This window comes from Callorhinus ursinus, unplaced genomic scaffold, assembly GCF_003265705.2.
Source record: "Callorhinus ursinus isolate GAN/ISIS: 27379988/994484 unplaced genomic scaffold, GSC_fseal_2.0 scaffold63, whole genome shotgun sequence".
NCBI classification, from domain to species: Eukaryota; Metazoa; Chordata; class Mammalia; order Carnivora; family Otariidae; genus Callorhinus; species Callorhinus ursinus.
The window spans coordinates 7553578-7568337 of NW_027397125.1; the positions used below are offsets into that span (position 1 = coordinate 7553578).

General features: G+C 39.4%; 2 protein-coding genes across 12 annotated transcripts in view; one reads left to right on the forward strand and one right to left on the reverse strand.

Annotated features, from left to right (window-relative positions):
- The window catches only part of NSUN6 (NOP2/Sun RNA methyltransferase 6), a 65347-nt gene extending 59363 nt beyond the window's left edge, over positions 1-5984 (forward strand). The window contains exons 12-13 of one of the 2 annotated variants that reach the window (XR_012376076.1): positions 466-591; positions 5399-5984. The gene's annotated coding sequence lies outside the window, so the exon portion shown is untranslated. Of the gene's footprint in view, positions 1-465; positions 5246-5398 lie in introns of those variants that run through there. The other variant, XM_073885599.1, reaches the window with a different exon arrangement.
- The window catches only part of CACNB2 (calcium voltage-gated channel auxiliary subunit beta 2), a 391004-nt gene continuing 377925 nt past the window's right edge, over positions 1682-14760 (reverse strand). For all 10 annotated transcript variants that reach the window (XM_073885589.1, XM_073885593.1, XM_073885588.1 and 7 more), the window contains 4 exons: positions 5802-5953; positions 4136-4231; positions 2973-3158; positions 1682-2183 (listed from right to left, as the gene is read on the reverse strand). In XM_073885589.1, coding sequence (XP_073741690.1) covers positions 1689-2183; positions 2973-3158; positions 4136-4231; positions 5802-5953 — 929 coding nt within the window. In that variant the 3' untranslated portion in view covers positions 1682-1688. The remainder of the gene's footprint in view (positions 2184-2972; positions 3159-4135; positions 4232-5801; positions 5954-14760) is intronic.

The following is a 14760-nucleotide window of genomic DNA, read 5'->3' on the forward strand; positions in this document are numbered from 1 at the left end:
TAGCCTTTAGCATGACAACCACACTGTGAGCTGCTTACGGCGCTTTAATTGAGGCATGGAGAATAGTATCTTCTGGGTTCCCCTTCAGAGTAGATGTCTAATGGAGGAAGAGATTCTTAACATTTTGTTCACTTCAAGTCACCTCATTTTGCCCTGATTACTTCTGAAGAGCAGAAACTTTGGTTATAAGAAGCACTTCTAGGTTTTGATGGACAGCGAAACTGTTGGGAGTTGGCGGCAGGGAATGGAATGAAGGGGGAAACTGAAGGGAGATAAACAGCAGGAACCATAGGCAAGGTTAGAAAAGGAGGAGGTGGGAGAAGTTAGAAAAATTTATTTTCCCACGAAATAATTCTACAAGCTGTGTAAACATTTCTTACTGAAACAAATACTCAAACACACGAAGATTGTACATTTCCAGTGAAACACTCACAGTTAAAAGTTGCCTGTATTTCTCCTCTCTAGGAGCAAAAACAAGGAGCCAGCGGATGAATGCCTTCCTAGTCACCTTTGGCAGCAAGCTTCCTCACATTCCCTGACTGCTCAATGGATTCTCAAAGCAACATGTAGCACAATTAAATACAAAGCCAGGTGGGTAGAATTCTAAGTATATCGGTCTCGAGTCTTGAGCGCTCAGCTCCAGCTCAGTCACTCTTACACACTCGTACACACAGACACACTTGCATACGGAGGTCCGGCTCATAAACTCCAGTGCAGTGACATAAGACACTAGCTACTAAGAATGTGTGTGTCACAATCAGTGTGAACTGCATGGATTAGAACAACCTTTGGAGTTTGGTTATATTTATACCATAATTTATGGTCAAAATTATAAACTTACAAGGATGGTAAAACATTCAGAAATCAAACCTTTTCAAGTCAGGCAATCACACGTATTTACAGTATGTACAGCCTTTCTACTAGAATGGGGATAGGTGTCTAGACGATATTACAAATTTCCTGAAGGTGGGCATTTCTAGTCCCTGTAATTCATAAAGCAAATCTGCTGACTTGGCATTAAGACTCTAAAATAGTGTGATCAAACTGATATATATATATGTATATATATATTATATATATAATTATCATAAGAAGGTGTTTGCAGAAATAACATTTACAAACTATACAGTACACAGTACTAGTACATAGAAAATAGATTCTAACTTTATGATCCCCTTTGTGTAAGGCAAGACTGAATCTGTCCCCAAATTTAGTCAGCCCGAGGTACAAGCAAGAGACAGTGGTCCATGGTTAAATGAATATGCAAATCAGGTACCTACATATTAAAAATCTGGAGAATCAAGAAATTCCACTTTTTACCTGGGCCAGTTCTGGCTTGCTGGATACATTAACTACATTTTTGAAAACATCAACTATGTTTCTTAAAATTTAACTAATGCCACCTGGATGGCAACAGATTTTGTTCAAGTGGCAGCGATCCCAAACAGTTTTTGAAAAGTCCAGTATACAACCGGAGGTCTGCAGCCATACCAGGCAAATTTATGTAGCACTTACAAAAGAAAAAAAAAGTATATTAATACTCTCTATCATGCTATTGCTCTTCAAGCAACAGCAATACAAAGTATACAGGACAGATCACATATGACTGCAGTGACCCCAAAGATTGAGTCTGAGGGGGGGTGGTATACAAGACTTAAAAAAAAAAAACACACACAAACGGGCAAAAGTCACTGGCGGATGTAAACATCCCTGTTCCACTCCCCAGCCTCGTTCCGTTTTTTGGAGATGCCTTCTCCGTCCTTGTCACAATAGCGATCCTTGGATTTATGCCGACTCCGTTGCTTGTTGCACTCGTTGTGGTCCTGCTCTCTATCCGGGTCCCTGGAACGGTGCCGAGACTCCCTGTGTCTGTGCTCACTGCTCCCGTGGGGCTCATCTCGGTGGTTATGGTCTCGGTGGGGGGCATAGTGGTCCACGTGTTCGTGGGAATAATCTTCCTTCGGCTCCACGTAGGCAGAGTCTCGACTCTCCTGGGTTTCCGAGTCAAATGTCTCCTGCCTGGAGAGGCCTCGACTTGTCCCACTGCGATGGCTGTGGTGCTGGGCGGAGGAAGAGGACCGGTGCTGGGGCTTCTTGACGGGTTCCGGGCAGGGTTCCTCTTCAGCTTGGGAGGCAGCGCGGGCAGGAGCCGAGCGCTCAGTCCTCTGATCGCCGTGAGAAGCCTGGCGGGGAAGGGAGCAAACACAGGCATCAACCAAGGTCCGCGTGTAAAGAACTAACATGTCATGAGAGCAAGGCCGCCCTTTCAGGGTTATTCCCTTGTGAGTTTCGAAAATGAAATCTAACCTAACTCAGTTACTTACTCCTTTTGATGACATCTGGTGGCATTTACTAGGTTTATACTATATTATACCAGAATTTTTTTTTTCCCCTTATGAATAAATGAAGGGGGGAGGGCATCCTTTTATATGTTCTCCCGGGGTTCAAATCAGATACAGGTCCCTAAGATTTCTCTACACACAAGTGTACATTTCACGACCTCTGTGTGAATACTTGTGGGAAGATTAAAGAAAGATGTTGGCTTTGGCTTAAGGGGAAGAAATAAAATATCAGATGCTTACATAGCACTTAGTCTTCTGTATTAACTCAGTAATGCAGCAGCCCTGGGAGACAGGTTGTCCTCCTGAGGCAAAGGGCAGGTAAGCAGCTTCTCCAACCTTATACACCCAGTAAGAGGTGGAGCTGGGATTGGAACCCAGGCAGTCCGATTCCATGGTTGTCCTACTGACAGTGTAGAAAAATACTATCCATGTCTTATAGGACATGTAGTTAGGGAGTTTAATATATGTTTGTAGTGTATTGTTTACCCAGTTTTTCTTATGGGTACAGAAGTCACGTTGAAGACACTAAATGACTCAATGTAACAGGCAATGTGCTGGGTAACTGGGCTTGGATCCCAGCCAGGTGACCTAAGGCAGCCTAGTTAAGGCTTAAGAAGGAGCCCCTCTTACCTGTGAATTAGAGGCTTGAGTGGGGCTACTGGGCAGAGTTGAAGTGGCTAAAGTACGACTAAGGAGAGGGTTGGGGAGATGGCTGCTGGGAGGGTGGGTGGCCTTCCAGTAGGCCTCCAGATAGTCGGCAAGGTGCTCACAAGCATCCTCAAGCTGGTTCTCGTCCAAGATCACGTCAAACAGTTCCTGCAGCGGCAAACATTTCCGATGACACACTTACACCAGCCAGCACTGAGTGAGTTTCACCCACACTCACAAAAGGAAGGGGCTCATGAGCTGCACCACTTTGTACTTGCTTGTGTGCTCCTACTTTCTCCTTTTCAGACTGGCTGAATGTCCTGTTGAGTCAGATTGCATCTGTCTACTTCAGATCATTGCTCACAACCCTAAATGCTTAACCAGTAGCAATGATCAAAAAGTGAACAACTAATGATAGTTGTTTAGGACATGATAGAAAAAAGAGGTAGAAAAAAACATAATCTGGACAGTACAGGAAGAAGCCTGGTTTTGACAGAGACTATGAAAAACTTCCTTAATCTTGGAAATTACCGAGGCAAGATTAGGACATGAAATTTGGCAGAAAAAAACTGAAACCACTGATAGTTTGACAGGGTCCAAACTTCAAAATATGCCAAGCGGTAAAAAATATAATTCTTATGGCTTCTGTTACATCTGCATATCAAAACAAAAACTTAAAGGTGTTCTATAGTCCCAAAGCATGATATGTAAAGTAGGATCAGGAGGAGGCATGTGTTCAGGTATCAGAAGCTAGGTAACTTGATTGTTTAGAGGGAAAAAAATTTTTTTTTTACATGGTCTCAATTTCTCAGTTATTAAGAACTGGTAACTATTAGAAGCAAATAATAAATCCCAAACAGATCCATTTTATAAACCAAATTTTGAAACCATAATCTTGTTTCATTTAGGTTACATATTAGATGTTAACAAAGCGAGGTCACCACCGAATGCACTGGAGCTTTTTGTAAGCCATGATCTAGACCAATGCTCATGGGAGGAGGTAGGACAGTTCAGTTGGGAATGAAGACCATGGCTAAGTGGGGAGAATTCTCTCCCCCGACGCCTGTTTACCTGTCTGGTTATTGCCTGCTTGCTTTCTAAACATAATTCCAGGGTGGAGTGTACTGTATACAGAGATGACTTACTGGAGGACACTGAGCCAGTTTATCAGCTGCCACCATCTGGACATTGAGGTGTTTAGCTTGAGATTTCCCTCGAGATTTTATTAACCTTTGTAAAACCTGTGAAAGATAAGATTTAACAGAAGATTATCTGCACTTGGGTAAAGAACAAAGTTTGTTATTCACTCTAGGGCCTTTTTACATATAGCACAAATGGTTTATAATAGATGGAGCTATAAAATGTATAAATCTCAGTTGCAAGCTTTAAAAAGACTTTAAAGAAGATAACTAGCATGGAGCTTATTCTGACTCTTACCAAACTTGTCTCATGACTCCTTTATGTTTAAAGAAATTGAGAACCCCAAGAGCTTTTGTTTATGTGAAGTATAATGTTTACCATAGTAGAAACTACAATTGAAAATATTTTTAAAAATGAATGATAAACCTGTTATATTTTAACAAATTATTTTTGTAAAAAATATCTACAGTTTTGCAAATTTCTCTAATATGCTTGGCTTCATAAAAAAACCAAAGTCTCCTAGCTACATTTACATTTAACCTGCTACAGTGTCTTGTTTTGGGTGAAATAATGTGAAGAAATCCATCCTTCTCCAGATGGGTAATTCAGAAAAGGAGGAGTATTGTAGTAGCCTTTTCAGGAACTGTGGATATATTGTTCTTTGATATTACACTAAACTCAACAAGTAGTAGCTTCTTAAAGACTAGTTGCCATGTGAAAGCTTATTAAACCCTATCAATGAACTTTTCTTACTGTTAAATTACATTGCATTGGTTTATCTTGAAATTCTAACATGCATGATTTGTAACATCATTCATTAATCATTTGAAAAATAATGGTTCATTGAATTCTTCAATCTTCCAAATGTTGACACACTTCTTATACAATATTAAAGCAATATATTTGCTATTACCATTGATTGCATCAGAAAAGGCTCTCTTTTGAGAAGCGAAGCTCTTAGGTGGATACAAATTTTCTGAAATTTTAATTTTCGTTTGAATGCTTGAGTTTTATTATCACTGGTGACAAATGGGAGAATATCTGCCAAATAACTAAGTCTTAATAAACACAGTATGTCAGTTCTTTCAAATAAAAATGGTGAAAAAAGAGGCTGCTTGAGTTTATAACTTGAATAGTCACTGTATGTCCTCAAGCTAACTGGTAAAAGTAAGTGCTTCAGCTATTTGTTTCATTACACAGAATATTGAAAAGCCTTGTATTTAAGAGTCAAAATTTAGTAACATTAATAAACGTTACTACTTTTTCAGGACATGCGTCCGTGAAACCGGATGGTGGTGGTGGTTGTAACTTGGAGCACTGTCTCCATTACTGGACACTAGCAGTTTTACCCACCATTGCTTTTGCACCCTCAATGCAAATGTCAAAACAGTGAAAAAGGAGAATGATGTCTTAGTATTATTATGGAAATAATTTTGACTTCATGGACTCTCTAGAAGTTTCTCAGAACCTTCCCCCAGGAAACCACGGACCACACTTTGGGAATCGCTGTTCTAAGCCATGAAACTAATAATCATACTTTGCTTGCTTGAATCTTAAAGACTCTTGACTACCCTGTCTCATCAAACTCTTTATGATGGATAGAGATATAGCTTGTTACCATATACAATTGTAGTTAGGTTTGATTAGAGAGCAAATAACAACCCTACTTACCTTAGGAGAAGAAATCTTTACATATACTATAATAGGGGCCAAAGAAGTTTTACTGAGTTGAGCTGGATGATTAATAGTATCCGCATCAAGGACTACCAGTTGCAATGTTCTTGCAAGTTCAAAAATCCTTTCGATTTCACTCTGAACTTCCGCTGTAAAAGGTTAAGCAGAGTTCAATTAAAGTATTTTTAAACCAAATTGAAATAAAAATGGTACACTGTTTCTTCAACAAGAAGGGAAGTAGGGCAGCCAATAGGTTAATGTTTACCGGCAATCGAGGTGATAAAAGGTATCCTTTGGAAAGAGCAGGCTCTCCACAGAACCTTTAGAATTGAGGGAATTCTTCTCTCAACCAGCTATAAAATTTGCTTCCAGTATAACACTCTTTGTGCTATAAAACTTCACTCTGAAATCATTTCATAAAGACGTAAAATAGAAACTTAAGGATATCTATCTTTAACGTGTCTGTTTCTGACCATGTTACCATAGCAACTATCACCATGTTTCTTTTCAGCTTAATCTGTGTTTATACTGTCACCTATTGGTATGCTTTCTGGATATAATCTAGGTATGTTTATTAGCAAGCTGAAATCCAACATAAAATAGGAGAGACGTTAATAGTATCTGTAACAAATTTGTCCAAAAACACACTTCTCATAGTTTCTGCCAACAGACGAGTGGTCCTGCAGTATTCATATTAAAAGGGTAGTTATCCATTAGAGGCAGCACTATAGAAATCCAAACTATAAGATTCATAGAAAACTTATTAACTGAAAATATGCTTGAACACCAAGAAAATTTCAGTCTATCCACTCCGTGATCCCTCTAGAATCTAAAATAGGACTGTCCAATAGAATGTTCTGTGATGATGGAAATAGTCTGTATCGGTGCCATCCAGTATGATGGCTGCTAGGCACAGGTGGCTATTGAGCACTTGCACTGTAGTTAGTGTGAATGAGAAGCTCAAATTTTAAACTTAAAGCGAAGTAGCCAGAAGCTACTGTACTGACAGCACAGATCTATAAAGGCCTAACATGTAGCTTGTAGTGTCCTCTACAATCATGAAGGGCAGATTCTAGGAGACTCCTAGACCTACAGAATACCTTTTCATTCCTCTTATGCATTTACACCCATGCAGAAGATTGCTGGAGATAATTTCAACTAGTATACTATTGCAGAAAAGACAAGTTACTAATCCTCTGCCTCATAGTATGTTATGATTAGAGTCCTTTTATTTACCTGGATGTCTTTAAAATTTGGGCTTAAACCATTTTCAGTACTAGCTTTAAAATAACATTTGGTTATATGCCGCTTATGACAGTCTTGCCGAAAGAAAAACCAAAAACAAGCTGATTAAGTTTCTGGATCTGCCAGTTGACAAGGAACACAAAGAACAGACCATTACATAAACTACACCAGTATAATGCAGTTAGAAACTTTCAGACTCTGGAAACCCTATGGATAAGTGACCCAGTCTCTTCAAAGCAAGAAATTATAAGAGGGAAAAAAGACAGACATATGGAAAATTACAGATTAAGAAACTTACGAACCAATGAACCAAACACTGTGGATTTTGCGTCCTGATTAAAAAATATATATATGTTATATAAATGAGTAAAATGATATATATAAAATTACATATGACAATTGGGAAATGATACATGGCTAAATAGACATCTAATGATACTAGGGATTTTTAATATATGATAATGGCATTGTAGTTTAAATAGAGTCCCTAATCTTTAAAAACACATACTGAAATATTTACAGATAAAATCATATGGTCTAGGATTTGCTTCAAAATAATCCAGAGACAGCTGGGGGGAGAATGGGGGGTTGCTGGAAATGAAACAAGACTGGCCATGAATGTTGAAAGTGGGTGACAAATACCTGGGGTTATATTTTTACTTCCTTATATATTTGAATTTCCTTTAAAAACACTTCTAAAAATAAAAATGGTATATTCTGATTTTTTCCATAAGTGTTCTAAACTATTACTAATATTATTCAGATATTCTCTGTTGACCTTTAAATTTTTATTTCAATTATTACCTTGTGTGGCTTTATCACCCTACCAATGTCATGGCCACTGACCCCCAACAATCGAGTTCCAATCTAAATATTATTGTAAGCATTATGAAATTTGATCAGCTCACAGCTAACATCCTACTCAATGGTGAGGCTGAAAGCTTTTTCCTGGAGATCAGAAACAAGGATACCCACGCTTGCCACTTTTATTCAACATAGTATTGGAAGTCGTAGCCAGAGCAATTAGGCAAAAAACAAAGGACCTCCCAATTGGAAAGGAAGAGGTAAATCTGTCACTATTTGCTGATAACATTATTAGGTTTAAACCATAAAGACTCCACCAAAACCTGTTAGAATAAATAAATCCAGTAAAGTTGCAAGACACAAAATCAGTATATGAACCGACATTGTGTTTCTACATACTAAAAATATACTATCAAAATGAGTAAGAAAACAATCCCATTTACAACTGCATCAAAAAGAAGAGCATACCTAAGATTAAATGTTACCAAGAGGGGAAAAGACCTGCACAATGAGAACTACAAGACTGTGATGAAAGAAACACAAGAAAATACAAATAAATGGAGAGAGATTCTGTGCTTATGGACTTGAAGACTATTGTTAAAATTTCCCTACTACCCAAAGCAATCTACAGACTCAGTGCAATCCCTATCAAAATTCAAATGACTTTTTCACGGAAATAGAACAATCCTAAAGTTTGTGTAGAACCACAAAAGACCCTGACAAGCCAACTTATTTATTTGTTTAGATTGTTTTATTTGTCTCAGGGGTACAGGTCTGTGATTCATCAGTCTCACACAATTCACAGCGCTCACCATAGCACATACCCTCCCCAGTGTCCATCACCCAGCCACCCCATCCCTCCCACCCCCCTTCACTCCAGCAACCCTCAGTTTGTTTCCTGAGATGAAGAGTCTCTTACGGTTTGTCTCCCTCTCTGGTTTCGACTTGTTTCATTTTTCCCTCCCTTCCCCTATTATCCTGTCTTGTTTCTCAAATTCCTCATATCAGTGAGATCATATAATTGTCTTTCTCTGATTGACTTATTTCGCTTAGCATAATACCCTCTAGTTCCATCCACATCATTGCAAATGGCAAGACTTCATTGTTTTGATGGCTGCATAATATTCCACTCTGTGTGTGTGTGTGTGCGTATATATACACACCACATCTTTATCCATTCATCTGTTGTTGATGGACATCTTGGCTCTTTCCACAGTTTGGCTATTGTGGACATTGCTGCTATAAACATCGGGGTGCATGTACCCCTTCGGATCCCTACATTTGTATCTTTCGGGTAAATACCCAGTAGTGCAATTGCTCAGGGTAGCTCTATTTTCAACCTTTTGAGGAACCTCCATACTGTTTTTCAGAGTGGCTGCACCAGCTTGCATTCCCACCAACAGTGTAGGAGGGTTCCCCTTTTCTCCGCATCCTTGCCAACATTTGTCATTTCTGATTTGTTAATTGTAGCCATTCTGACTGCTGTGAGGTGGTATCTCATTGAGGTTTTGATTCGGACTTCCCTGATGCCGAGCGATGTTGAGCACTTTCTCATGTGTCTGTTGGCCATTTGGACGTCTTTTTTGGAGAAATGTCTGTTCATGTCTTCTGCCCATTTCTTGACTGGATTTTTTGTTCTTTGGATGTTGCGTTTGATAAGTTCTTTATAGATTTTGGATACTAGCCCTTTATCTGGTATGTCATTTGCAAATATCTTCTCCCATTCTGTCAAGACCAACTTAATCTTGAGTGAGAACAACAAAGCATCATGCTTCCTGATTTCAAACTATATTATGATACTATAGTAAAACTGTGGTATTGGCATAAAAACAGAAACATAAATCAATGGAACAGAATAGAGAGCCCAGAAATAAACCCACACGTAGATGGTCAATTTATGACCAAGGAGCCAAGAACATACAGTGGGGAAAGTATAGTCTCTTGGGACTGGACAGCCACATGCAAAAGAATGAAATGGGACCATGGTCTTACACCATATACAAAATCAGCTCAAATGGATTAAAGACTTAAATGTAAGACCTGAAACCATAAAACTCCTAGAAGAAAACATAGTAAGCTCCTTAACATCAGTTTTGTTGATGATTTTTTGGATTTGACACCAAAAGCAAACCCAACTAAAGCCAAAATCAACAAATGAGACTCCCTTAAACTAAAAAGCTTCTGCACGGCAAAAGAAACTCTCAACAAAATGAAAACACAGCCTACCAAATAGGAGAAAATATTTGCAAATCACATGTTTGATATTCAAAATATAGAACTCATAAAACTGAATAGCAAGAAAACCATTGGATTTAAAAAATGGGCAGAAGGTCCGAATAGACATTTTTCCAAATAAAACATACAGGTAGCTAACAGACACGTGAAGAGATACTCAACATCAGTAATCATCAGGGAAATGCAAATCAAAGTCACAATGACATATCACTTCATACTTGTTAGAAAAACTAGTATCAAAAAGACAAGAAATAGGGGCGCCTGGGAGGCTCAGTCACTGGGTATCTGCCTTCGGCTCAGGTCATGATCCCAGGGTCCTGGGATCGAGCCCCGCATCGGGCTCCTTGCTCCGCGGGAGGCCTGCTTCTCCCTCTCCCACTCTCCCTGCTTGTGTTCCTGCTCTCGCTGTCTCTCTCTCCGTCAAATAAATAAATAAAAAGAATCTTAAAAAAAAGGCAAGAAATAACAAGTATTGGTGAGGACATGGAGAAAAAGGAAACATTGTGTGCTGTTGGTGGGAACACATATTGGTGTCACCTTTGTAGAGAACAGTATGGGTTTTTCCTCAAAAAATTAAATATAAAATTACCCCGTGATCCAGTAATTTCACTACTGGGTATTTACCCAAAGAAAACAAAAACACTAACTTGAAAAGATATATGCATCTCTGTGTTTATTGCAGCATTATTTACAATAGCCAAAATATGGAAGCAACCCAAATGTCCAATGATAGATGAATGGATAACAAAGATGTGGTACATCTATAAGTAATGGACTATTACTCAGCCATAAAATACGAGATCTTGCCATTTGCAACAACATGGATGGACCTAGAGGGTATAACGCTAAGTGGATTAAGTCAGAGAAGACAAATAGCTTATGATTTCATTTATGTGGAAAAGAAACAAAGGAGCAAAGAGACCCCTCCACCCCCCAAAAAGAGACTTATAAATACACAAAACAAACTGGTGGTTGCCAGAGGGGAGAGGGGTGGGGGGTGGGGGAAAGGGTGAAATAGGTGAAGGGGATTAAGAGTATACATATCTTGATGAGCACTGAGAAATGTATAGAACTGCTGAATCATTATACTGTACACCTGAAACCAGTATAACACCGTACGTTAATTACACTTCAATAAAAAAGGGAGAGAGGTAAGAAATTATTTCAAAAAACAAATGCCAAAGACTTCCTTGGCATTCTTTCCTGAAATTGAAAAGCAGTCTTAAAGTCAATTTATTCCATCAGTGTCGTCCTACCCAGTGAAAGTATGCACACTCCGCATCTTGAAGATGGGCAGGCCTTACTCATCTGTTCACATCCTACAGTCCCTCATACCCACGGAGTTAAAACTGGCACTGGTAAAATGAATTAACATTTTTGTCAGTGCTTCATATCTGACATCTCAAAGCAATGCTCAGGAACAATCATGTTTCCTCCAAGACAAGAAAGAGAAAGTTAACTTCTGTAGAAGTTTCTGTAATTGAACAATACCTGTAAAAACAGAGTGAGGAGATTGTTACTTTCATTGTGTTATAGGAAATCTAAGTGGTCAGTTAATAAAACTATGATATCATTCTAGTATCAGTTATTGAATGGTAACTGCAGTGCCATTTGTATCATCACTAAGCACAAAACTCTAATTCTGACAAGTGCCTTCTTTGTCCCCCAAAAAGGAACTCTCTAAAGCCTTCTCTAAGCACCTTTTCCTTTCCCCAAGCCCAGTAAGTTCTGGCTCTGTGCTCCTAACTCCCTAGCACCAAAGTGGCTTGGGGCAGAAATAGTCTTCATTACTTCATAGAGCTATGTGATCCTTGGGAAACATACTTAACTTCTTAGAGCCTCAGTATTCTTTTCTGGATAATGGAAATGAGAATTAAATGAACCAACATGCAAACCATCTATCACAGTGTCTGGCCCATTGTAAGTAATAAATGTCAAGTACAGATGACCCTTGAGCAACATGGGTTTGAACTGTGTGGGTCCCTTATATGCAGATCTTTTCAGTAAGTACAATACAGCACTGTCAACATTTCTTTTAGGATTTCTGTAACAGTTTTTTCTCTAGCTTACTTTATTCTAAGAATAGAGTATATTGTACATCTAACATTCAAAATATGTGCTAATCAACTGTTCATGTTATCAGTAAGGCTTAGGGTCAGCAGTAGGCTATTCGTAGTTCAGTTTTTGGGGAGTCGAAAGTTATACCTGGATTTTCCATGTGGGGGCTGGTGCCTCTAACCCCCAATGATGACCCCATCATTCAGGGGTCAACTGTACTGCTTTGTACCTACCTCTATTAACAATTATCCCTCTGAATTTCAATGACAGGATTGAAAATGTTCCCAACAGGCAGTGAACCGAGAGAACAATACATAATTCTATTCCTTCCCTCACAATACAGTGCCTGGTACAAAGTTTGCACTCAAATTCTGTTGAAAGAATGAGTCAAATAACAAATTTGTAGAAATATATGTAGACAAAATGAACTACTCCCCTTGGGTAGAGAGATTGCTAGAGCTGGGCCATCAATGCCGTGTTGTGGAACAAAGAGTATACTAATTTCTCGAGACAGCTATACTGGTAGGAGATCAAAAGGAGGAAGGAAATTAGAATCAAAAGAACAACTAGTCACATAAATTCCACGTTCATCTGCAAGGCTAATTTTATAGCCTTCTATCATCAGCCGTTCACTCTCCATTCTTCCTAAGAGGGGGCAGATGGTCAAGTAAATGCAATCAAGCATCACTGTCCCATGGCACTACTCAATGGAAAAAAAATCTGGACTGCTAGTCAAGACCCCTGAGGGTCCAGTCTGTTTTATACCTTGGCATAAAACTACACAGAGCTATTCGTTTCCTGTGGTTCTCAGATTTTTTTAAAAAAAGATTTTCTTTTTTTTAAGAGAGAATGCACACATGAGTGGGGGAGGGGGAGAGGGAGAAGCAGACTCCCCGCTGAACAGGGAGCCAGATGCTGGGCTCGATCCCGGGACCCTGGGATAATGACCTGAGCTGAAGGCAGATGCTTAACCGACTGAGCTATGTAGGCGCCCCTGGTTCTCAGAGTCTTTACTGTACAGTGATGGGCTTGAACGAAGTTGGTAGTCCTCCCATTTTGGCAAACACAGTAGAATCACCTGGTGGACTTGTTCAAACAGACTATAGGGCCCCACCTCTAGAGTTTCTGATTCAGTAGGTCAGGTTTGGGTCTGAGAACTGTCATTCCTAACTAATGTCCCATGATGCTGACACCGTTGATTTGGAGAACACACTTCAAGAACCACTGAACTGGGGGCGCCTGGGTGGCTCAGTCATTAGGCGTCTGCCTTCGGCTCAGGTCATGATCCCGGGGTCCTGGGATCGAGCCCCATGTCCGGCTCCCTGCTCGGCAGGAGGCCTGCTTCTCCCTCTCCCACTCCCCCTGCTTGTGTTCCCTCTCTCGCTGTGTCTCTCTCTGTCAAATAAATAAATAAATAAATCTTAAAAAAAAAAAAAGAACCACCGAACTGAATGCTCTCGGGTTTGTCATCCTGGTTCCAAAGTCCATGGTGCTATAACGTAAGTGATGAGCTTTGCTTAGTTGAAACTTTGAGATAATTATAAATTCACATGCAGTTGTAAGAAAAACAGAGCTCCCTTGTACCCTTTACCCAGTTTTCCCCAATGGAAACCTCTTGCCAAACTCTCGTGCAGTATCACAACCACAATACTACCGTGATCCACCAGTCCTATTCAGCTTTCTCCAGTTTTCCTGTACTCCCTGTATGTATGTCTATTTAGCTGTATAGAATTTTATCATATGTGCTGGTTCATGTATCAGCACTACAGTTAAGAGGAACCTTTCCATCACAAGGATAAGTGGCTAAATAAATGGTCTCAGCTAGCTCTTCAATTGGGTTAAAATACTTACCAGGTTGAAAACACTGTTATCTATCCACCTGTGTTGCTGATACACAAATTAAATGCCTTTCCTTACTCCCTGCATGCCATCAGCTGCAACTGTTGCCATGTGCACAGCTAAATCCGTCTTTGCTTCCTTAACTCTTGTGTATTTGCTCAATATTTTCCCACCTTCAGCACACAGTTTTTGCCTTTGTGTGGTACACACAGGCACTATATTCACATCTCTGTGTACAAACGTGTGCAAAGATGTACCATCTTTCCCTAAATTGATTTGTCTCTGGGAAAGTGCTTGGGGTAAGACCAAACCACACTTTTGAAGAAGTTGGGCAGTTTGAAGAAACACCAAGGTGACTCCTCTTAGAAAGCAGTAATATCATTATCTAAATATATTACTTTTAAAAGTTTGGACTTGGAATTGGCAAATAACTGGGTCCCCACACCCATAACTATTTACATTCAAATAATATTTTTATTTCTAAGAGTGTAATGTTCTTTATTTGCATTCCCTACGTTTGAATAATGTAGATATCTTAAATTGTGATGCAACACGGACAAAAGGTTAGAACTTGTATGAGTCTTATGAGTATAAATAAAGCCATGTGTCAGTGCAGAGAAGTCCTGTACCACCCCAAAACAGCAAAGATGTACTTAAGGCTTCAGATTTTTCAGGGTTTTCTGTTCCTTCCTATCATACAGAGGTACATCAGCATAATAAACTCCAATGGCAACATACTATACCTTTATGTAACAGAAGTTGTCTGAAGCAAATT